Source organism: Lytechinus pictus, chromosome 8 (assembly GCF_037042905.1).
Source record: "Lytechinus pictus isolate F3 Inbred chromosome 8, Lp3.0, whole genome shotgun sequence".
Lineage (NCBI taxonomy): Eukaryota > Metazoa > Echinodermata > Echinoidea > Temnopleuroida > Toxopneustidae > Lytechinus > Lytechinus pictus.
This window is the reverse complement of record NC_087252.1, coordinates 4,698,007-4,722,869: the sequence shown is the minus strand read 5'-3', so window position 1 is coordinate 4,722,869 and position 24,863 is coordinate 4,698,007. Positions and strand designations below refer to the sequence as shown.

At 34.5% G+C, this 24,863-nt stretch overlaps 1 protein-coding gene across 1 annotated transcript in view; it reads left to right on the top strand.

Annotated features, from left to right (window-relative positions):
• LOC129266447 (rho guanine nucleotide exchange factor 12-like) overlaps positions 1–24,863 on the top strand; it is a 116,635-nt gene that overhangs the window by 20,216 nt on the left and 71,556 nt on the right. Inside the window, exons 6-11 of the mRNA XM_064103408.1 lie at positions 6,078–6,206; positions 11,185–11,316; positions 11,900–11,938; positions 21,317–21,532; positions 22,491–22,622; positions 23,917–24,105. Of these exons, the coding sequence (XP_063959478.1) occupies positions 6,078–6,206; positions 11,185–11,316; positions 11,900–11,938; positions 21,317–21,532; positions 22,491–22,622; positions 23,917–24,105 (837 nt within the window). The remainder of the gene's footprint in view (positions 1–6,077; positions 6,207–11,184; positions 11,317–11,899; positions 11,939–21,316; positions 21,533–22,490; positions 22,623–23,916; positions 24,106–24,863) is intronic.

Genomic DNA, 24,863 nt, shown 5'->3' with positions numbered 1-24,863 from the left:
TACCTGCATATACGCATCGTCAATGTGACAGATGTTCAAATGGTGTCTTTTCGCAATATAGGGAGCTGTGGTTTTATATATTCTGTGAAATAACTTTGGTTAGAATTGTCTACTGGCCTGGTAGTACAGTAGTATCCTACCAATCATATGACTAACTGTTGGTATGACTATCCAAGGCTTTCCTCAGTTGTTTGCATCTATTTTTGACCGATGTTGAGCTGCTTGCATCCTTCTGTTTGGATTTCTAAGCACAAAATTTATACGAGGATCTTAATGTAACCATAGTAAGTACTAATTTAAATCACTAATCAAGCCATTATCGGTACTGGTATGGTATTTTAGAGGTCAATTTTATAGTTTTCTTGTGTATTTCTAACAAAATATTTTTGAAATGCTTAAGGTGAATCAACAATGTTTTATCGTTGATTTGACATTTTATAAATTGGTGACATCTTTTCCTTTTATTATAGTTTGAATTACACTTTTGAACAGTTCATAATAGCATTTAATAGTATTTATATTGAAGTTTGAATAAGGCATCAGTATATTTATATATCATTCAAAAATGTATACAAATTTCATGTAGAGAAGCATTTTGCAGGGTACTTCAGCAATTATTACCCTAAGAGGAAGTGGTATAGTCAACCGTGAAACCATATACTGAACAGATACTTGAGAAGTATGCAACTCTCACTACTACTGCTAGAAAGACAAGTGGTGGTAACATTGAGGTCATTTACACTGTGAGCAAATTCTGTTTGGTTTTGAATGATGAGTTTAAACTGTAGTCGATCAATTGTTCCATCTATTGATTTACCAATCAACTATTTAATCAATCAGTGAATCAATGAATCAATCAATCAATCATTCAATCAATCGATCATTCATTCAATCGATCAACGATTCAATGAATGAATGAATCAATCAATCAATCATTCAATCGATCAACGATTCAATGAATGAATGAATGAATCAATCAATCAATCATTCAATCGATCAAAGATTCAATGAATGAATGAATGAATGAATGAATGAATGAATGAATCAATCATTCAATCGATCAACGATTCAATGAATGAATGAATCAATCAATCAATCATTCAATCGATCAACGATTCAATGAATGAATGAATCAATCAATCAATCATGCAATCGATCAAAGATTCAATGAATGAATGAATGAATCAATCATTCATTCAATCGATCAACGATTCAATGAATGAATGAATCAATCATTCAATCGATCAACGATTCAATGAATGAATGAATGAATCAATCAATCAATCAATCATTCAATCGATCAACGATTCAATGAATGAATGAATGAATCAATCAATCATTCAATCGATCAACGATTCAATGAATGAATGAATCAATCAATCAATCATTCAATCGATCAACGATTCAATGAATGAATGAATCAATGAATCAATCATTCAATCGATCAACGATTCAATGAATGAATGAATCAATCAATCATTCAATTGATCAAAGATTCAATGAATGAATGAATGAATCAGTCAATTATTCAATCGATCAACGATTCAATGAATGAATGAATGAATCAATCAATCATTCTATTGATCAAAGATTCAATGAATGAATGAATGAATCAGTCAATCATTCAATCGATCAACGATTCAATGAATGAATGAATGAATGAATCAATCATTCAATTGATCAAAGATTCAATGAATGAATGAATGAATCAGTCAATCATTCAATCGATCAAAGATTCAATGAATGAATGAATCAATCAATCAATCATTCAATTGATCAAAGATTCAATGAATGAATGAATGAATCAATCAATCATTCAATCGATCAACGATTCAATGAATGAATGAATGAATCAGTCAATTATTCAATCGATCAACGATTCAATGAATGAATGAATGAATGAATGAATGAATCAATCATTCAATTGATCAAAGATTCAATGAATGAATGAATGAATCAGTCAATTATTCAATCGATCAACGATTCAATGAATGAATGAATCAATCAATCAATCATTCAATTGATCAAAGATTCAATGAATGAATGAATGAATCAGTCAATCATTCAATCGATCAAAGTTTCAATGAATGAATGAATGAATCAATCATTCAATTGATCAAAGATTCAATGAATGAATGAATGAATCAATCAATCATTCAATTGATCAAAGATTCAATGAATGAATGAATCAATGAATCAATCATTCAATTGATCAACGATTCAATGAATGAATGAATGAATCAATCAATCATTCAATTGATCAAAGATTCAATGAATGAATGAATCAATCAATCAATCATTCAATTGATCAAAGATTCAATGAATGAATGAATGAATGTATAAATGAATGAATCAGTGAATCAATCATTCAATAGTCAATCAATCAATTTATCAACCATTCATTCAATCAATCAATCTATTAATTAGTCAGTCAGTCAGTCAATCAATCAATCAAACTATCAATCAATCATTAAACAATTAATGAATGGATCAATCAATCTACATGTATCTATCAAACAATGAATGAATGAATGATTCTATGAATGTTTAATGAATGAATCAATCAATCGACCGCCCGACCGACCAGTCAATTAAATGATACAAATATGAATCCCTGCCTATTATGAATAAGTTACATTCAGTAATTTGAATTGAAACAAGTATTCTATAACATACACATAGGTCTATATAGCTGTTGGATTGAAGGTTGAGATAATTATAGATCCTGTTTGCTGTCAATGAGGGTGTGTTTCTCAAGGTTCTTTTTATTGTGTGGATTGTGGTACAGGTAGTAACACAGGAATAAACATGTGGGACTGTTTTGATGAGTGTGTTGCAATTTATTGCAGATAATGAAAAATTGAAAATAATTGAATTAGCAGATTCTTATTAATGCATAATTAGGAATTGGGTGTAAAGATGGCACTTAAAACAATGAGCAAGAGAGAATTTTAAGAATAAAGAATTAGTAAAAAGAGAAAGTGAGTCATTGAGAAATTTATCATATTGAAAGAGGGCCATAATGAAAGTAAAGACTGTGACGTATGAAATACAAACATAGGGAGACTAAGAGATAGAATTGATTTGCCATTTGTTGCACATATGACAGTACTGGGGTGTCAAACTTGAATCTAACAACACATGTCAAACAGGCCGCCTTTATCGACCCTGTGTCTATTTATATGAGTATAATGGGTCAGTTGTTTAGTATACTGGTGGGAGATATTATCGGTAAGTGTAGTATATTTTCAAAAATATTGTGCAATTATTTTTGCTCTACTGCTTGTATTACAAAAGCCATGGTGCACTCTATTAACTGATATTCGCTTTAATCTATCGATTTGATTTGGTTAGGGTATGAATATTGAATGATTTACATTTCTTTTAAGCCAAGACTTATCATTTCAATATCAATTTCAACAGAAGAATGAAATCAGGGAATTGATTTGGTAGATATGCACAAGCTTGTTTTAAAAGTAGAGTGTATAGCATAGCTGGAAATCTTAAGTTGGCAGTTTGTGATATATATATTTTTTATTTTCCTCAAAATATCAATGTTATTATTAATTCATAATGATTATTAGGAATTTCCCCTTGCCTGTTTTGTTTGTGGATGAAAAAAATGCTCTTAAGAATCAGAGTGAGAAAGAGGGGTAAGGGCTGCAGATGAGGGAGTGTGGGAGAGAGAAGAGAGGTAAAGAAGAGTAGTGAATAGTCTGCTGGGCAAACCCTTCACTCGAGTAAAGGGTCTGAAGTGCAGCCTACTCATGCCTTGTGTAATGAAGGCCCTCACAGCAAGTTTTGTATACATGTGCTAGTCTTTTGAGTGGAGGCACACTTATTGATAAAAGTTCCAATCAGGGTCTGTGCATGCAGACCAACTAGTGAACAGGGGGGGGGGGGGGTGCTGGGTTGAGGAGAGGGAGGGAGAAGTCATAAGAATGAAAAATAAAGAAGATTTTATAGGTGAGAGATAATGTTTGAAAAAAAAATGCCAGGGGCAAGGTGGGGGGGGGGGGGTAGAGATAAGATTTAAGACAGATATTAACTGACAGGAAATTGTAAGCCCCACACCTGAACACCTTTCGGATGCCAATCTCATTAGATACAGTAATGGTATACTAGTTTAAGGTCATGTTACATGCCTCTCCCCATCTAATGCAAGTATTGACATTGCACACCTTGAAGGTGAGTTCATACTCGATGGTACATATCGCTTTAAAAACGATACTTAGGCAAGGTTTGTAGTTAATGCCCTCCCTGTGATTTGGCATCCAACAAATTATTTATTATTTTATTATCTGTCTTTGTTCATTTCGATATTGTGAATTTAATGTTTTCAATTCTTTTTCTTGACAGATATTTCTCTTTCTTTCCAAATTTGATAATTCTGACACTAATGATGGCCATGTGATTTGTTTTATTGTATTGTTATGTGGAGTTTATATTCTCTATCTGAATTTAATTTGAAACCTTTCTCCTTTGTTAAATGTTCAATTTCTTTTCTAGATTGGTAATTGTATTTCAGTGCTGGTTGTCATTTGTTTTAATGATTGCATATTTTTTTGGTAGGTTACTCCGTTTGAATTTGTTTAGTTTGGTCAGTAGGATTCAATTTTCAATTAGTAGTAAAGCATTTTTCATGTCATGTGATGGTGTTCTGAAAATGATGTTATCTTATTGAATGTTAATGAATTTAATTATTACAAGTGCAGTAATTACATGTACTGTAAAACAGCAATCCCCAAGCTTCTGCTTGCTACATTCATATATCCTGAGCTATTCTTCCAAATTATCCTGTACACTAAACTACATTAAAAAGATAAATTCCATTGCATTGAAAATAATTGTTGCATTGCATCAAAAGATGACATCATTTTTAGCTCACATTAGGTTAACTATCTGTTTCTCTACGATCCAATCATTATTCCCCACCCCCATTTGATTACGTATTCTTTTATTTCCATTTTCCACCCCTTTTTATTTTGGCCACCAAACCTTTTGTTAGTGGGCCTCGCCGTTCAGCAGACGCAAATCCAGTCTGCATAAGAAACGGTCTCAGAGCCTCACTAATCTTGAGGCCCCCAAGTCCCCCTCCGTCAAAAAGAGAGCATGGCATAAACGCAAGAAAAGTATCGATGTAGAATCCATCGACGTAAGTAAATGGAAGAAAACAAAAGATAAACCCTTCGTTCTTCTTTTGCATCGCTCTCAGCTTGCCATTTGCAGTCCACATGCTTCTGCTTTGAAATTCTTTCCAAAAAAAAGGATAAATTAAATATTGTCAACATATTGCGGACATTGCATGATTATCTTTCAAATTTGTCAAAATTTGGGAAGCCTTTTTTTTGATGTCATGCACTCATTATTTTCTTCCTTTAGGGTTGATTTTTAGATTTTTTGTCTGTTTTTTGTGTCAGTTTTTGTTTATTTGTTTGTTGCAGATCATTGGTCTGTTGTATGCATCTTGTTATTTGTATGGGATGTTTGAAAGCTTGTAGATAATAAGCGGAAAGATTGTACGATAGAAACTAGATTTTCCTACAATGTAATTTCCAATATATCCTTAACTTTGAAACAAAAAGAAAAAAAAACTTATCCAATTATTTAAAGAAAAATATATTAAAAAAGAAGCAACTATAATTGTAAAGCTCTATTGTATGCTGCAATGCCATTTCCAATCTATCCTTAACTTTGAAACAATAAGGAATAAACCCTGTTACTTCATGAAAAACATGAAAAAAAAATTATAAAAAAAGAAGCAACTTTATCATAGTGCTCTGTATGCTAAAGTTCAAATAATGCATTGTATCTCTCATAGATAACACAGACAAGTGTCAGTTAGTAATAACAATGCTATAAAAATAGAAAAAATCAGCGCCATCTTTCCAAATAATGCATCTAGAAGCTTTCAAACTCCTAATGGCCTGAATTTCGGTACGTTTCGTGAACTGTTTCTTCTCTGTGTGTCAATTTTTCACACTCCCTTTTCTTAATCCTTTTTTTTTGCTTGTTAATTTTCAAATTTTTGCATCCATTTCATATTTTTATTCCCTTCCTGCACTGAACGCCTACAGCACACGGAAAATGAGTACTTGAATAATCCATCTGAAAAACTCCAAAAGGACATTAATGGAATTAAAACGAGAATAAGTGTACTCGAGAAACAACTTACGAAGGCTGCTAATAATATGATACAGAACAAGGTAAGTGCTAGATGTTAGATTAGAACGTAGATTAGAACGTCTATTAGAACGTCTATTAAAGGTTGTTGGCAAAAGTGTGGTAAAATCGTGTCTGTCCCCGCATTCGGACAAGCAAGTTCTCGAAATGAATCTTCTTATAAATACTGATAAGTCGTTTCAAGATATCAACGGGTGTTATGTCCGATGCTCCCATAATACTATTTTATGATGGCCGTTGCGTCTGAATGATCATCTCGTGTATATTGTTTAATACATACATGTACATGTTTTATCATGAACTGTATCGTACATACAATATAATACATACCGGTATCATCAAACATATTATATCATACATTATATCATACGCGTTGTAACATACATGTATGTATGGTTCGTATGTATCGTATCATGGGTGTCATATACGTATTATTTGATACATATACGTATTATATGCATATTATAGGTCAGATGAAAATAACACCAATTTGTGCGTCTGAATGCGGGGTCAGAAATAGAAAATAAGTTTTCGCTTAAGTCCTCTAATTTTATATCTGTTGATAGTCGCGTAGATCTAGGCCAACTCCAAACCTATAGAAAATTGCTTTTGGAGTACTAACCAAGCTTAAATATTAGTTGTAAAATCTATGTGATGCATGTGTAATCTAAACCTATAGAAAATTAACTCTTAAGAAATAATATATCTGGGTCTCTTTTCATAAACAAATGTATAGTTTCCATAACTAGTTCACTATCGGCCAATCAAATCAAATGATTTCAGTAACTTGAAACAGTTAAAATTGTAAATTTGTTATGTATTCCCTTTTGTTACAATTTCCTGTAGCATTTAATACCTATACTTCTTAGGGTGTGTTTATGCTTCCATTGCGAGGACAGAATCAGCGTTTTCAAACGTCGATCCAAAACGCCGATCGTAAACGTGGTTCTGGGAGTGCTGTTTATGCTTAACTTTTCAGAGGCGAAATCACGATCTCCAGCTGGCTTCGCATCGTAGTTTTTGTTGAGCAAGAAAGCGAGGTCAAATTGGGCGCGCCCTTTTTTGAAAGTTTTTTTTTTCCGAGTGTTGTAATGGGGAAGGTACGTCGACTGTTATATAAACATCGAACAATTTCCGATATTTTAGTAATTGCATGGAGCTTCTTGATATAGCCATATAATTTCCACCATGGTGAGGATAATAGTAAAAAAAACCAAAGAATATTAAGTATACAAAATAATAAAATATCTATTTGTTTATGCTACTGGGGCATCTTGCGATGTCTACTCATTATAACTCATGTTCCAGGGTTTTTTTTGGTGTAAATCCCTCAACGTTCATCGTGATGACAAATTGGAAGAGTAATACTAGTAATAATACTAATGCAAAACAAGGGAGATGAGAGGTAATTGAGGTAACATGCGACCATGGAGCAATGCGACTGTATTTGCCCGCGGATTTTCATCTCACCGGAATCATGTACCAAATGACGTCATTTAAACACGTTTACGATCGTGGTTCTGTTTATACTTCCCCAGAAAGCCTGATTCTGGTCAAACGACGTTTACAAACGCACCTTTTTGTGAGTTTACGATCGGTGTTTTGAAACAGCGTTTAAATGAAAGTAAGCATGGACGCAACGGTGTTTTGGACTAATCACGTTTGGAAACGCTGATTCTGGCCTGAAAAGTGGAAGCATAAACACAGCCTTAGAAGCATATAGCATAATGTGGATTTCATTATATTCTTTGAAAATACTGTGCCTTGTACACGTAAGATGTAGTAGTGCACAGTTATCGTTTATGGTTTGCTTTGTTTATACATCAACATGCACCTGTAAATGTATTGAATACTTTTTAATGCAGAAAATTATAATTGCGGTCTTTGTGGTATGATTGAGTATTAGAGGAAAGAAAGAAACAGCTTTTAAAAGCTATAGGGAGAATGCGATGGTTAAATGCGATTGGCATAACATCTGATTAAACCCTATATTCATTCTGTATAAAGAGAAGAATAGGAAAATCGTGCTTCTGGAAATTGTTGTTCACATTCAATTCTCGTGTAAAATTATGTGTTGATAATCTGCTTTTAGTTCATGTGCAGCACTAGTGAATGCGGAAACAATTAAAATTGATAGAGAAAATTATTGTAATAATTTGCTTTTTTGCAAGTCTTAAAAAGAGATAAAGAAAAAAAAAATAACATCATAAAGACTGCTTCTGTTAAACTTTAAATAATAATTCATTTGAAGATACATGTATTAAAAAAATATCAACCCTCAACAGTGATGATAATATTCTTAAGAGTTGTGTGTTTTGTGTAGACTATTCATTGTTTCTCTCTGCTTTTTAAGATTTAATGCTTTTAGGTTCGATGTTTTTAGTAATATATCACCCAGTTATTCATAAATTCTTTTGCCAATTCTTTATTTCCGTTTAGTAGAATTAAAAGTCCTTTTCTTCCATTTCCTCTCCAAATGTTCCTTTTGACAGGCAAAATATGTAATCAGATCATTTGTTGACATTCTGGTTATGTACACTATCAGTTCGACTTTCACTTTGACTTTCACTCTCTAAAAATGAGTGAAGTTCACAGCATTTTCTTCATAAAATCAGCTGTGTATGCGACAGTTTTATTCATTCTTTTTTTTATTCTTTTCTCTTGTTTCCATTTGTATAGTGGAATTATATCATTTTTAAAAATCATTTGTTAAAACCGAATTATGCTATGATTAAAAAAATCAAGAAATAAACGACAGTTTTTATATTTCATTTTACTACTCATAATTTTCAACTCATATTGGCATTTTTTTTACAATTTCCTTGTTAATGTCATATAGAAATGAATATGACATTTTCATTTTCTAAAAGAAGTTATTTGAGAAGAATTATCTTTGTTTTGCTTTACAGTTTTTGTTTTGTGTGTGTGTGTTATGTCAATAAAATTTTCTCAAATTAGTGGAATTGAAATGTGTTAAAAATGCAAAATATGCAAATTTAATTGGTATACTCGTTGCAAATGTAAAGGTATACTTATTGCAAAATCGAAATGTCTAGGTGAAAAGCAGTCAATAATTAGCTTGGGTATAATTTCATGTAGTGAAAGCCATAGGAACATTGCTAGAATTATGTGTACTTATACATTTTGAGCAAATTGGATTGATATTGAAATTAGGTTTGGGTTCTCAAAAAAAGAGAAGAAAATAAGTATTAAAACCTACATACTTCATACATGTACATAAAAATAATTAGTGACTCTGCAAAATGTGATGAAATTTATTTCTTAGGTTCGATTAAATTACTGAACAGAATACATTCAAGCATCTCTAGTGATGTATATATAGTAGGTTACCCCTGTTTCAGTTGCAGGAGTAAGTAGTATTTAAAATGGAGTTTTGCTTCGCTGCATGGGTGATCATTTGCATCTGAATTAGGACTTGGACTGGAACGACGAGCATCTCATAAACACAGAGAGAGAGGGAGGGAGGGGAAGGGGTGGGGGATACGGGGATGACAGTGGATGAGGCGATATGTGGGATTTATAATCACTTGAGCTTGAACCATGATTACAACAAGGCTTTTATTTGTATTTTTTGAATAATTTTTCATGTTTATCTTATTTACATAGAATTTTGGACAGGGAGAAGGAAATGGGGGATGTAGTCTGCAGATTTTTACTTAATGTATAATGCAGAGTCTGAAGTAAGAGACTAGTTTCTCTAATGTACTATGGCTGCTTTGACACAGACATGATTTAGAGTCTAGTCTCCAACCTTGATAAAGATATGGAATAATGTGTTGAAGTGTCAAATTTTAGTCTGTTATTACTTGTCGACCTTTTTTTTTTTTGGGGGGGGGAGGGATGGAGAGGTATGGGGCAAATGGATATTGATAGTCAGTTGGAAAGGCTAGGGCTTATAACTCTGCTTCATCTAGTAATAAATTCATAGAAATAAATTGCAAAATGTAGACAGTCTGATTATGTAGACTAGGTGCTTGAAATTTGTACACCATGACTTTGTAATTCTCTTGTGGTGCTTTGCCCCACAGAGAGGTCAAAGGTTATGCCATTAGGTAGCTGATTGGAGAAGGTCGTATGACCTTTTCTGACATTGTAGCTTGTGTCAATAAATAGATTTCTGTCGCAAGTCATTTGTAGAATATGTTTACTGTTTGTTGCATTATCACCTTTTTTGTACGTCTTTGATATGTCTTGTGCACTTGTGTTGATGCTTTATTAATGGGATGTAAGGTGCTTAATCTATTAAATGTATATTTTGTGTTTAGTGGATTAAAAGCATAATTTGTGTTCTAAATTGTGTTTGTCTCCCACATTTACTGCATATGTAGTATTTCTGTTTAAATACCTAATTGAAACAAGTAAATCTTTCAACCCTTTCAACATGATTGAATCACAGTGGCTAACATGAAGAGAGAATCAGTTGCTTTAACATTATTTGACCCTATACCATGTTAGAGTAAAAAAATTCAGAAAAAAAAGCAACAAACAAAACCAAATCAGATTAAAGTTTGAAAAAATGCTTTGAAGTATTTTTTTCATTCTTATTAGTTATGTTCCTATGAACATCAAAATTATCTGTGAAATAATTGTGGATTTGAGCTCAAAGATATATAATTACCTATGAAGAGATAATGTTGTTTCAAACCACCCTTGACTTGAATAGACCGTAAAAGAGTCACGATATCCCTTCATCAAAATCAGGGCTTCCTGAAGTGATGTTTATAATATGTGATATTCCAGATGAGTTATGTAACTCCCTTAGACTTTTAACCTCCTGTTCTTGTAGTAGATAAGATGTTTAATTGCAGTTGTAAATACATGAGTGTGTACAGCATATGATCACAATATATATGTAGATGAAAACACAATAAAAAGTAGCAACATAATGATAAATCAAGAGTGATATTTGTGATTTTCTATCTTAACTTTGAGTATTTTATCATTAAAACCTGTATTTTAACCTTTGTTTGATATTTGTAGGCTGGTGGGAGCAATAATCAGCAATCGTCCACCCCAGCCCACCTGCCCGTGTACACCGCCACGGAGGGGCAACACGCATCGGCTTCGGATCACACGAATATGAACGAAGAATTCCAGCCTATTCCAGAAGAGGTAATGTAGGGATCGGGATAGGGAATTTGGAGAGGGTTCTGAGACGTAGATTATAAAGTAGACTGGTATAGATTTCTTGTTACATATTAGAAATATGAAAGCGGAATCGCACCTTCTTTCTTGATACTTGGTAAATATTCTCCATTTTTCTGACGAAGGTTTATGACCCAAATTGTGAAATTGAATATCTTTCAGTGGATTCCTGCGCATATTTTATTGTCGCATGTTTTTGAGCTGTGAAAACTAGTTAAGTAGTCTACTTTTATGAAGGAATTTAGTTGTGTGGTGATTTTTTCGTTACAAATTAATTAGCAACAAAATTAATCTGTCTCTCTTGCTTAGATTTACATGTAGTTTCATAGTTTTTGTTTTTAATCTATAATATGTGTTTTTCTTTGTTAAATCTTAGTAATTAGATAAGACTCTTTGCATTAAGGAATACTGCTTTTTGTAAGGAGAGAAAAATGTTCTCCATTTTGCTCACAATGCATGCTTAGAAGTACTGCATGCTCTGGTGAGCACCAGTTTTTTCCGCAGTACACGTTTCGATCTTAGCATTGTTCGTTTCTCATTTCTCGTACAGAAGAAGAATGTAAAAGCTCCTGATGTGAAACGGCCTTGGGTTAGTTGTTGCTACATTGCAATCTTTCCTCTGACAAGCCCCTTTCTCACTTTGCTCTTAAATTCACTGAAACACCCTTCCATGGCAATGCTGTAATCACACATTTAAGATACTCATAGTCTGCTGTGCACTCACTGACATAGGTCACGTCGTCGTTCGGAAGTTCACAACCACTGACAGCCAGGGATGCCACTTTTTAGATGAAAGTCTAAATTCAGACATTTTAAACTTTGCCACAGAAAACACCCTTTTTCATGTAGGAAAGGGGTCATTCTAGATTTTCAGACTTTTTATCAAGCCTACGTGGCATCCCTGATAACAAATTTCACGAAAAGGCAATAAATCAACTTTTTTGTTGAACATTATGAACTTTGCGACATCGCTACCTTTTGCGTCTTTCCTCGAAAAATTTATGACTGAAATAGTCAACTGCATATTCATCTTATTGGCAATCACTTATCGTAAATTTTTGGTGACGTGACCAATCTTTGAGCGTACCTGAGGGCTACTGTAGCATCTTGAATGTTGGATAATTCCCAGAGAATGCACGATGATGAGGGTTCTGCTCTCCCCACTGCCACAATATTCCTTTGCGTATTGTACTTTTGGTATTGCATGTATTGCACAACACCTCTTACTTCATTGAAAAGAGACTTAACACCATGATAAATCAACATAAATATGAAAAGGGATACATACTGTATGATATAGATTCATATAAATTGTGGCAGTGGGACATGGGTTTGCTGTGCTTTTATCATGAATCATGTCCTTGTTTCCTTTGGAGTGTTTCATTGAAGCAAATAGTGATTTTCACCGACTTACTTGCTCTGAGCCAATCAGAAGCAAGGATTTCAGTAGCATATAACAATACTTGGTGAAAATCATTATATGTTTCATGAACAGCTCCCCCTACCTTGTCTGTGACTTTCTCTGTGACTCTGTCAATGTTTTGTTTGCTTGTCTGTATTATTGCGTAGCTTTTTCTATACTTTGTTCTTTCATATCTTCTCTATAGTTCTTAACTTTCTCATTTTTTTCTGCCTTTCGTCGTTAGGTACATCTGTGTGAGTCCTTGTACAGTTGCATCTTTTGCTCTCTTTTTCCCATCGTCACTTTGTCTTTTCTACTCCTTGTGCTCTTTTCTTGGACACTTTTCCCCCTTTTTCTTCCTTGTTTTCTTTTCTCCTTGTTCCTCAGCTATTTCTCTCCCCCCTCTCCCTCCTTTTATTCTCTACACCTTTTTTTCTGTGGCATTCTCTGTAATAGTCTTTTCTTTCTTTCTTTCTTTCTTTCCTTCCTTTCTTCCTCCTTCTCCCTTTCTTTCTCTGTCTCTCGCTCCCCTCTTTGAAATCACTTTCATTTTCTGTACACCTTTATTTGACTCTCTTTTTCTTAGGATATATTTTCTAAATGTTTGTAAATCAGTTTCTCTGAGCTTGCCCTCTTTTCTGAATCTATTCTTGAATTTGACGTCTCTTCCTGACTGATTACATTTTGAAGTAATTTCTATCTATCTCTTCTCTTCTGAGTGATTTACAATTTTCTTGATAATTAAACAAATATTTCTTCTGTAAAAAGTGTTTTTTATTGATAATTACACTAAGATATCTATTTTCTTTCAAAGTATTTCCATTGTCTTTGACTTACTGCATCTCATACTTTCAAAACATGCTCTCAATGGTGCCGGGCAAAGTATACATCAAATCAAAACCACCGTTGCCTAATGCACTGTTCAATAATAAATCGGCAGATGAGATATATTGGCTACAAATCACAAATGTATCCCCCACACTCTTACTTCAGAGAGAGCCGATCATTTTTTGAGTGATGTCTGATTTATTTACCTCATTGAAATTTAGGACAAATGAAACTAAAAAATGACAGTGATCAGAGCGATATATGTGTCTGATATTTGTGAAAACCATTTTTACCAATTTTAGCTTCAAATTATGAATTAGATGTACTCTGGTAAATGGCTCTAGAGCATGTTTTTTTTGCTTGTGTCTTTTGAATTTTGGAGATTTATTTCATATCTCATATTGAGCTCACAACAGAAAGAATGAAATTTACAACAAAGATGCATATTTTTTCATGACACATTCAGACTTTCTAACAAAGTGACATAGACAATAATTATGAAGATTAAACGGTCTAGGTCTTGATGCATTTGTGTCTATGCAGAGCAGTAATGATACAGAATTTTACCTGGTCTCAATAATGTTTTTATGAAACAACAATATTGTGTTGAGTACGTTTTAGATATGCTTTACCTTTAGTACTTTTCAGGAATAGTATTACTAATTTAAATTTTCATGTCTGTGCCAAGTATTAAAGATTGAAATGTGATTTTTTTTTCATGGTTTAAGGACGTTCCACAGTTATGTTTGTGCGCATTATGATCTGCGCATAGTTTACACTCTGCGCGCTGACGTCACAATGGATGAACAGGTGATTAATTAGCTGCGGGTATGAGCTGATTTTTCTCATCGTCTGCACTTTAACTGCAGATCCGATGCGTTATTTCATGAAGCTAAAAAATCTAATTATTCCATGGACCATTAAAAAAAATATTATCTACAATTTCAAAATACTTTACTCTGCCGTGCTGCCAAGAATCACGAATATTACCCCGAGTTTGAATAAATGGTAGAGTGGTTTTGATTTTTTCTTCACATAGATACTAAGCATTCGGCGCATTTTTTGGGTTTTAAAACGCACATTTGCTCTGATAAAAATGCTGATAGTTTGAAAACAAGCACATGAACCCCTATTTTTTAATGTTTGTACCTCTTAGGTATACCTTCCTCTACAACTCTGCAAAATTTGGTGAAAATGATATGGATTTTGAATGAAGTGCAGCATTTATTGTAATGTTGTAACCCGCAAGTGAAAACCCGAACCGTACCGTCCCGTATAATCCAATAATTTGCAAGCGGGACCCGCTGACCCGTCGGGTTTTAACCCGCAAGTAAATTTATCTTTGAAAAATGAAAATTATTTCTGCAATCCCCACACTATACAGGCTCAAATCACGAAAATATATGCCAACTACTAACCTAGCCTAGAGTGAATTTACTTACAATTTGCAAATTCGCCTTTTATTCCGGAGAGAAAATGTTTATGGGGGTTACTTTGTACCCGAAATGGGTCGGCTCTGATCTCGTAATCGAAAGCATCGCGCAATTAACTCCTCGGATCGGAGCCGCAGCTCAGCGCGCGCTAGCTACATGTAGCCCAGGCTGCCCAGCAAATTCGATGTTCAGTTTCCCGTCGCCCGCCCGCGTTATGAAATTTGGACCGCGTTTAAGAATCAAATTCTGAAAATAATTCATTATTTTACTATTTTGACATAGATCTAGATTCAGAACTGATATAAAACATTAATATAAGCTTTTCAGTCACAATTACTTGTATATCATGAAAATACCTGTAATTCTTTTCTTGTTTTTTTCTTGTGAATGGAATGACACTGCATGCTCAACCACACCTCGAGCGATGTTCGTGCAGGCTCCACTCAACTTCACTTCTGCTATAGCTATATACACTACGCTCTACCTACCCGATGTAGCGGTAGTGAAGTGGAGTGGAGCCTGCACGAACATCGCTCGAGGTTTGGTCGAGCTACCTCAATAAATCCCATAGTCTAGTAACCTCGCATTGGTGAGTTGTCATACGGCATCGGACAAAAAAATCATCAAACAAAACTCAATCTGTTTTACAAGGCCGGCGGGAGGCTCACGCACGTGCGCATTGGCGCTTGTACTAGCTAGCCAGTCTGAGCTCTGTCTCTCTGCCAGAGCTCTGGGGGACAATTCGCTCTGTAATGGCCTCAATGATGGTGATTTTATGTTTCAGACAGAGTTTATATTTCGGGAATATTATTCAAAACTGCAAATAAAGTTAGATGATTTCTTCATTGTCATGTATATTTAAGTTATTAATGAGTTCACTCTCACCAAATTTAGACTCCCCCATAGAGAAATGCAATTTTCGTGGAGATCTGCGTTTTCAAAGAACATCAGGAAAAGTTAGGGTATGTGGGCCTTTATTACATGGCCAAGTACTGGAATTAGATGGAGTAGAAATTAGATATTGAATTCATTTATATCCAAGTTCAACTCATAGTCACACCCACACAAACACACCCACATCCAAGATTCTAAGCATGAAAAAAATAACTTTAAAATCATGCAATATTAAACAATAAGTAATAATTAATTTAATAAGTGAACAGGGATTCCTCAAAATACAAAAACGTAGCATTTGAAAAGAGCCCCCGAAATGAAAAAAGTAGCCTCCAAAACGGTAGAAATGGAGACCCTGAAATATTACCAAAAAAATGAAAATGGAATCCCCTAAAAAAAATGATTGATTTGCTCCCTGGCTTCAAGACAGTTCCACAGAATAAAAGTGCGTTCAAAGGTTACAAAAGGTCAAACTTTCATCTTCTGGAAAATAATGAATAATGAAATCCTCATTATGAGCTGGAAAAAATGGGACGGGAAACTCGACATCGAGTTTCATTGGCCTATGCGATTGCTTTTGACTAGACTGTGCTGCGCTGCACTGGCGCGCGCTCCTTCTTCGAAAGAGCAACTGATGTATTTATGTCGAACTGTCTCAGTCCTGTTCACTGTTAATGTTCACAAGACAAAAATACGCCAGCATTTTTTTAAAAGGAAATATCTACGTCTCTAAAAGAATCCGCCACGTAAGAAGCACATGATCCTAACTCAATTTTCATTGTTAATGTTTTTATTATGCGTCGTTACTTCTCCCTTTTTTTTTCGCATGACGGTCTGCGGGTTTGAGAATGAACTCGGCCCGGCCCGCAACCCGCGATCGGGGGCATACCGGCAGGTTAACCCGTACCGCAACGGGTGCGGGTTACAACATTAATTTATTGTACGTTTGTAGTTTGTTACTGAAATTTTACATTTTTTAGATTGGGATTTTGTTATCTTTTACACAATTTTTAAGAACTGACGGTGCTGTTAAACTTAAAATTGCAAACAAATAGCACTATAAATAGATTCTCCATTCCAACGATACAATTATTAACTCTCTTGCGAAATTTGATGACTTTTTCATGTATTTTGACTGAGTAATAGAGGTTTAAACTCATTGTAGTAGTCTTGGGCGGTCTAAAAATGCCAAATTCTTTTGAATGCGCAATTCTTAAGAACATCAATTTGGGTGAACTTTGAAGCTCTGTACCAAAAAATCAAGCACATGGACCTATGTTAATTTTTGCATATTTCGAATATTAAGGTTCTAAAGTATCTATGTGCAAAGTTTGGTAAAAATGACATGGATTTCACTTTAACTGTGGAACGTCCTTTAAGATATCTTTTTCCCCTTCAAAAAGTACCATCTGTGCTTCAAGGATTGTCTTTGCTTGAGAGTGTTAGGATAAACTGTCAGATGTGACACCCTATTTTGATAGTTTTCCAATGACAAGCACCTGATAATAGTCACACTGTTATACAAAGATTTATAATCACATAACATTGCCGAGTATATGCCATTGATGGTACCAGAAACATGATACTCGAAAAATAAATTTATGCATACTTGGTAAGTAATGTCACTGAAAAAATGACATACTATTGCTCTAAAAACATTTTTTGTTTGTTTCTATTGAAAAATGAATACAACCATATCACTTTACTACAAACACAATTTACATTTTTTTTGTTCCAAGTAAGCAATACCTGTATGTTTTTTGTTATCATTGAAAACATGGAACTATTTGATTGTGTTATTCTACTATTAAAGTCACAATCATCATCAGCCAGTATTTAATATATTAATTAGATTCAGACAAATACAAGCAACCTCTTATACTATCAGTAACCAGCACTAACTTGATCTTACACTCTGACTATTTGAAAGTTTTTATTCACCCGTTAGAGACTGGCTAAATGTATTGGTTTTCTTAACTCTACTAACATTTTTACTAATTTTGATATTAAATCGCTTCATATTTTATTGCTGCCTTAAATGTATTGCATCAAAAGGAAATGGCACGCAAAGTATATCAATCCTTTGATGAGAAATTAACTTGCTTATATTTGTTCTAAAAAATCTAAGAATAATTTAATGATAGTATAATGTAAAAGATGACAGTCAGTCGGCAGGTCCCAAGAAAGTGGCTTATTTCATCCAAGTGATATTCATGACGAGAAGTTTTGCATATTTAATGAGCTTGATGCGGACCAAAACACTTCTTTTCATTCGGTCATTGCTGCTCTAATTGGGCATCGAATTTAATGATTTTGGTATCATTGTAAAGAAGAAGAATCATTCTTTTAGGTCATGTGTTGCCATTTATTCAAATATTTTGTAATATAGGTTAAACTTTTGATCTAAAATATGCTACAAAATAATTAGTGTCACCTGACAAAAGCTGCTATTTTTACATTTTATTTTTGTTTGAGCCCAAATTATTTTTAGATCATGATAAAGCTGAATATGTGTGCTTTAAAATGGTATAGGTTTCAAAATAAGAATTGGTTTAATCGGGTCAAGATCACACTTTTCATTGGCCAAGTACAAAAAGCAGCTTGAAAACAAGAATACTGCTCTCTGATTGGTCAAAGAGACCCCACACTGGCAAATTCCAACAGTTCCAGTGCCTGGGTTCATTTGAAGGCCACACTTCCCATGTGGTAATCTTCTCAAACTACCCGCGCCTGTTGTTCTGTGAACCTTATCCATTCAATCAGAACTCTGGATTTCATGCAACTACAAAATTTCAGAAATCTTGTCTTATATCTTGGTGGGAAAAGTGTGATCTTGACCCGATTAAAAGGTGCCGCATTTCAAGAGTGGCATTGTGAGAAAGTACAGAAGTTCAGCTTTATGGTGATATATATATCATTGAGGCTTAAAATAAAAAGTTTTGCACAATTTGCGAAAGAAAACAGGAAGAAAATTCAGTTTTGAGGCACATTTTCCGGCCAGAAATTCACTTATTTATCAAAATATTGGATACAAAATAAATGACCAATAAAGTCTATCTGATGGTGCAATAATATTTCATTTGACTTGAGGTTAAATCAGGTAAATTCTTAGAGAAAGAAAATCTCACGAATCACGAGATTTTGCAAGGAGAAGGATTCAGCCACGAGATGATTTGGATGAATCTAGCCTTTTTGCTCATTAGCATAGGGACCTGCGGTCTGACTGATGAGCTCAAAGATGTACTGAAATAAAATATCCCCTGTTGGAAATTTGTCTGAAATTCGTCAACTCAAAAGTTTATATCAAAGATTGAGACTGTGGCCTAGTTTATGGCTAAAGGCTGTCTAAAATATGTATGCAATAAAACCTGAAGCAATTAGACTAAATCTCTTTAGTATTAATGGCTCTATTACCATGTTCATCACATAACATGAAAGAAACATCAGGTACTGAAAGAGAATGCTTATAAAACTCCTTTGGGAATTACAGAATTTGCTATTGTTTGTTTTTCCCCGTCCCTTCAATCCCCAATACTAATTCATTTTAACAGAAACTGATGATTTTATGTCTGGTCGCATTCATTTATATAACCCTGTTGCTTTTCATTGCAACTGAACTTCTTCATTACTTACAATTTGTGAGACTATCAATTTTGTTCATTCTGTATCTAACATTCTTTTAATTTGTAACTAACTTTACCAAAAAAGTATATGAAGTATATATATTGTGGCTCACAACTTGGGCAAAATATGTGGTGTATTTAACTCTTGCAGCAAACAAATGAATTATTTATACTCTTTTTAATGCCATAATTTTAGTAAATAGTCTGTGTGTCATTCATTTGTTTATAATTCATGAATTAAAACATTCTGGATTGATCAGGGCATTCTGGGCCTTTGTGGAAAAAAAGCGAAGTGTTGATTTATCAATGGTCAATTAAAAACTACTTTACCAAATGAAAAGACCAATGAACATAATATATTTTATGCTTACTTTAACAACAAATCTTCAGCATTCATATACACCAAAGAAAAAAAATCACTATTTCATAAAATGAGAACAAGGGTGTAGTCAAATCTACATTAAACTTACCTGTGATACATGTAAATCAATAATGTCAAAATATTTGCCTCTGTTGGTCAAACAGACCCTTTTGTTCAGAGAGATTTTAGACAGAGTTGCCTGCAACTTATCAACTGAATAACGAACAAAATTAAGTTTTCAGTAGCCTGTTGAAAATCGAATGTGACTTGATTTTCACCCAATCAATGATGCATAAGAATTTGCAATTGGATTTTATAAAGTTGGTATAAAATTCAACCCTTTCTGCAATACTTATGAGATTTGAGATTTTATGTTACCCAAAATGTATTACTAATATTTGATGGAGTAATTTGTCATCTGTAGGGATGATCATTACTATAAATGAAACTTTTTCTTATTCAAAATTTTGGGTAAACATCTAAAGCCAAGTGATCAGTTACCTGCTTCTCTTTTGCTACCTTTTGTCTTGCAAACACTGGATCAAAGATTGGTGTCACTGTCCAGTTTCTAGTTTGGTGTTGATCTTTTCTTCTTTTTGGAATGATTTTTTACATAAAAATCAGCACAACACCAGGTGTTGAGCTACCAATGTAATGTAATTTGGCTCCTGTATGGAAACTTACATTAGGTGTTGGTGTATTAAAAGCCAATGCAATCTGAACTGCTTCCGACACCAAAACCAGCACTAACACAAACACCAAAGTTGAAGTCTCCCCAACACTGGCGGATCCAGGGGGGCACAGCAGGCATGTGCCCCCCCCCCCTTTGAGAAGCAAAATTAGAATTTGTAATGTAAAAATGCCATTAAAACAGAGGTGTGCCCCCTCTTTTGAAATTGAAGACCCTTTCTTTTTTTTTGCTTGTCAAATTTTTTTTCGGGCACGAAATATCCTTAATTTGTGGTTGGACCAAATTTGTTTTGCCCCCCCCCCCCTTTTGAAAATCCTGGATCCGCCCCTGCTCCCCAATGTACATGTAAACCTTTTCCAGGAATGCAACTATTTTTCCTGCGACAATTGCTCCTCCACAAATTTCTCTCAGGATATAAGGTATAAAGGCTTGAGGTTGTGATGGGATTCTTGGTTCAGAATGATCCGTGGGTTAGGATTATGGTTGGGATTAGGTTTGAAGTTTGGGCCTGTGTTTGGTTTCATGTGTTGAATTTTGGAAGGAGCAAATGTCCTTGGAGCAAATGTCAGGGAACCATGCATCCAGTACCCTTATTGCATAATAATACTCATTACTTATACAGCGCTTTTCTCATAAGGCCCAAAGCGCTTACAATGAAAATGTGATTTGCATGTGGAATTAATCCTTTCCATCCATTACTCCCTTATCTCTACATAAACTTGACCGATGACACAGTTACCACAAGGAATAAGCCACCACAGACAGAGAAGTAGTCCCGAGACGTTCACCCGGATCAACAACCAGTCGCCTACAGCAGGGGTCAAGAGGAACAACTCGGACGCACAGGCCAAGGAGGTAGCCAGGCAGAAGGTCAGAAACGGCAAGGTCAACGTGGTTGAACCACTCAACAGGGACAAGAAACAGAAGAAGGACATTGAGGCAATAGGAAGGGTAAGAATGGTGAAAGTCGTGTAACGTAAACCTCAAGACCCAGTGACTTCGTTCCATGCAAGCCTTGTATGTGAGTTGCGGGTATCTCTCAGGCTGTTGCCTTCAGGAGTGCACGCAAGTCTGATTTGCACACAGAAAAGTTTTGAACATGCTCAAAACTTTATTGCGGTCGAGTTGTGGGCAATCAAGCACGACTCACCTGCAAACCTTGCACGGAAAGATGTGACAGACCTTTCTAACAATATACCTTTTGCTTGTGATAAGCTCATAGCGCCCTCCTTCAGAGGCTATGTAGGAATATGTGTAATCGGAGTTGTCAGTGATGCACCATCTGCAGATCATCAACACATGCAAGGCAATGGATTCAACCTCTAAGATGGCGGCTTGGTGATGCCTATGAATAAGGTCTATTGATGTTTTGATAAGACAAAGAGTTGGGGAGTCAGATCATTGCTCTCACACATGGCTTTGCCCCCCAAAATTATTTCTAATTAGGATTTCAGTCACCACTGGGTTCAGTACATCGATTCAGCCATCTATGTACCTTACTGAAAATCTGTGTGGTGTCTTTAAGCAGAAATCCCCCAGAAGCTTTGCTGCACCCCCATATGAGGATTAGCAGTGTAGATGCTTGTTGGATTCCTTTGTATAAAATGTTTCTGTTGTATGAGAAATCCAGAATTGCAGAAATAGAATCCAGAATTAAATCCAGTACGTTTAGTTTGTTTGCTGATGTTCAGGTTTTATTTTGTATTGCGAACCTCTGAAGTGGCCATAAAGATGAAGAAAATTACATTAACGCTCTCTTTGAGCCAAGACCTAATTTCTGGCTGGCCCTTGTCATTTTTTTTCTGTGACAGTTTCTATGACTTATAGTAAGGTGTCATAGCTACCAGGTTGAATTCAAAGTTAAAAGAGTCTCATAGTTTCTTATTGATTAACTTCTTTCTTTTCTTAGACCAAGTCATTACCAGGAGAGACGATGGATCCTGAGTTTGAGGATGGTGAAGCAGCTACCTCTAAGATGCTAGGCATGGAGGCTGTCACTCCTATGGAAGGAGTGGTAGAAACAAGTCTCATAGAATCAGATGTAAATAAATACCTTGTTTTTTTAAACTGTTATGGACAAAGCAACTGCATTTAAACTCAATTTCGAATTTATTTATTTGTCCATAGTATCATGAAAATTCAGTGTGATCACAGCGCTTTGTATCCTCAGGCAAAAATCGATTTTAAATCCAGCTATTATTATTATTATTAGGAGATATTAAACAAACTTAATTAAGAATATACCCTTTCTACAAGGGCACTGCTGAGTTATTAACACTGAAAATGGATTGCATTGATATAAAATTATGGTATAAAGATGAAGAAATTGAATGTTTATAGGAAGACAATTTATAAATTTAAATTATTAATTAATGCAATTCATTGGTGAATCTGACGAGTTAGAACAAAAAGTGTACAAAGATGAATATTCTTATGATACTTGTATATTAAAATCAGTATTGGTTAAAACAATATGGAAGGAAAAGAAAAGTATGAAAGGGAATAAAATAAATATGAATTCTTCGCCAAAAAGACGGAAAGTAAAAAAAGGGGGTGTACGATCATTCAATTTTTCAATTCAATTCAATTTATTTATTAGGTAAAAATCACATGAGTAGATATATACATTGTAAAATGTGAGGATCAAACACCCTAGGAAAGCCAGAGGCTTGAAAAGCAGGGGGATCCATAACAGATAAATAACAGTGATACAAATACAGCAAATAAATTACAGTAGGAATAAAATACATAGGAAATAGCAATTGAAATAATACATGAAACAAGTTACAATATTTACAAAGTACATGACAAAACAAGATAAAACAAAATATATCATATAACTGTTTGTTTAGTTTTGGTTCAATATGAAGGAATCACTTGTAAGTGGCAAGAAGATGCTGTTTAATTTCAGCTTTAAATGAAGTAACGGTGGTCATTCTTTTAAGTAGTGGGTCAAGACTATTCCAAAATTGAGCCCCTTTGTGTTTAATAGAGTTCGTCGTAGTTTTAAGCGTGAATATGGCACAAATATATTCTTTCTCTGTCTTGTATTAACACTATGTTTTTTATCAACCGTAAGAAAATAATCATTGAATATAGCTGGTAACATGTTATTCATATATCGAAACATAAAGAGTGCTGCCTTTATTTTGATAGTATCAGTTAAATTGGCAGTGTTGAATTTTCTAAATAGAGGTATGGGCAAGACAATGCGTAAGCATAAGAATTGGGCCGAGGGTTGAACCCCAACTTTCTTGTTTATAGTCAGACACTGGAGATCACTCTACACCTCCACACTACTAAAATATTGTCCATTTCATTTTCAATCCATCTAGCATGCAAGAGTGATGACTGACACGGCAGATATGCCTCAGTTTCACATGCCTACCGTTGTACAACCGGAGATGTTCAACGCACCTGCGGTCTCTGAACTCCACTCACTCCATGCTCCTGGACCAACGCCCCAAGGCCAGAAGAACATCATGTGTATGGATGAAGACGACTTCCAATCTGATAACGAACCGGTAAGGTATCCTCAATGAGCATATTGATGGCAAATGCTCTTCAAACACATTTCTTGCTAATTATATTCATTAAATCTCTTAAGTGTAGCTATTACCTACGATACATGTATTAGTGGATGAAGATGATTTTATCCTTACCAACTGTCCCTATCAAATCGGACTGCCTAGTTGGGAATATCGGTCTCTTTAAACAGAAGTTTTTAAATAATTCATTGACGTTTAGGTAGCCCCTGACAGAAATTTATTGATAGGTGAAGATAATTTAATTCTTCCAAACTTATTTAATGGGGACTGTCTTATGGAGAGTAGGAAAGAGGGATCTTCAACCTTTTAGGTTGTTCAATGTTGTAAAGATGTTTCCCCACTTCTTTTATGTCAGCTTCGGTTCCAATATTGACTTTTTTAAAGCCTACAGTTGTGCAACATAGAAACACAAGCCATTATTCTAAGTTTTTATTTTTAGATATTTTTTTTCTTTCAAAAGCACCACACTTTCTCCCCTCTCATTGAAGACAGAAATGGGAAGACTCGCACAATAAAAAAAAAATGATTTGTGTTCTTGTCAAATCTGTGTAATGTTGGTTCTTTGTGATGCTTGTATTATTCTTTGTAAGAAAACCGCTGATAGAATTTTGTATGATTTGTGTTAATTTGTCTGTTGTTTGTAAAATCTGTATTCTGATTCGTGCTGTGTATTCATTTAAATTTGCTTTTGGAAATTTTCGGTGCCACCAATTCAATTGTCAATCTTCAATCCT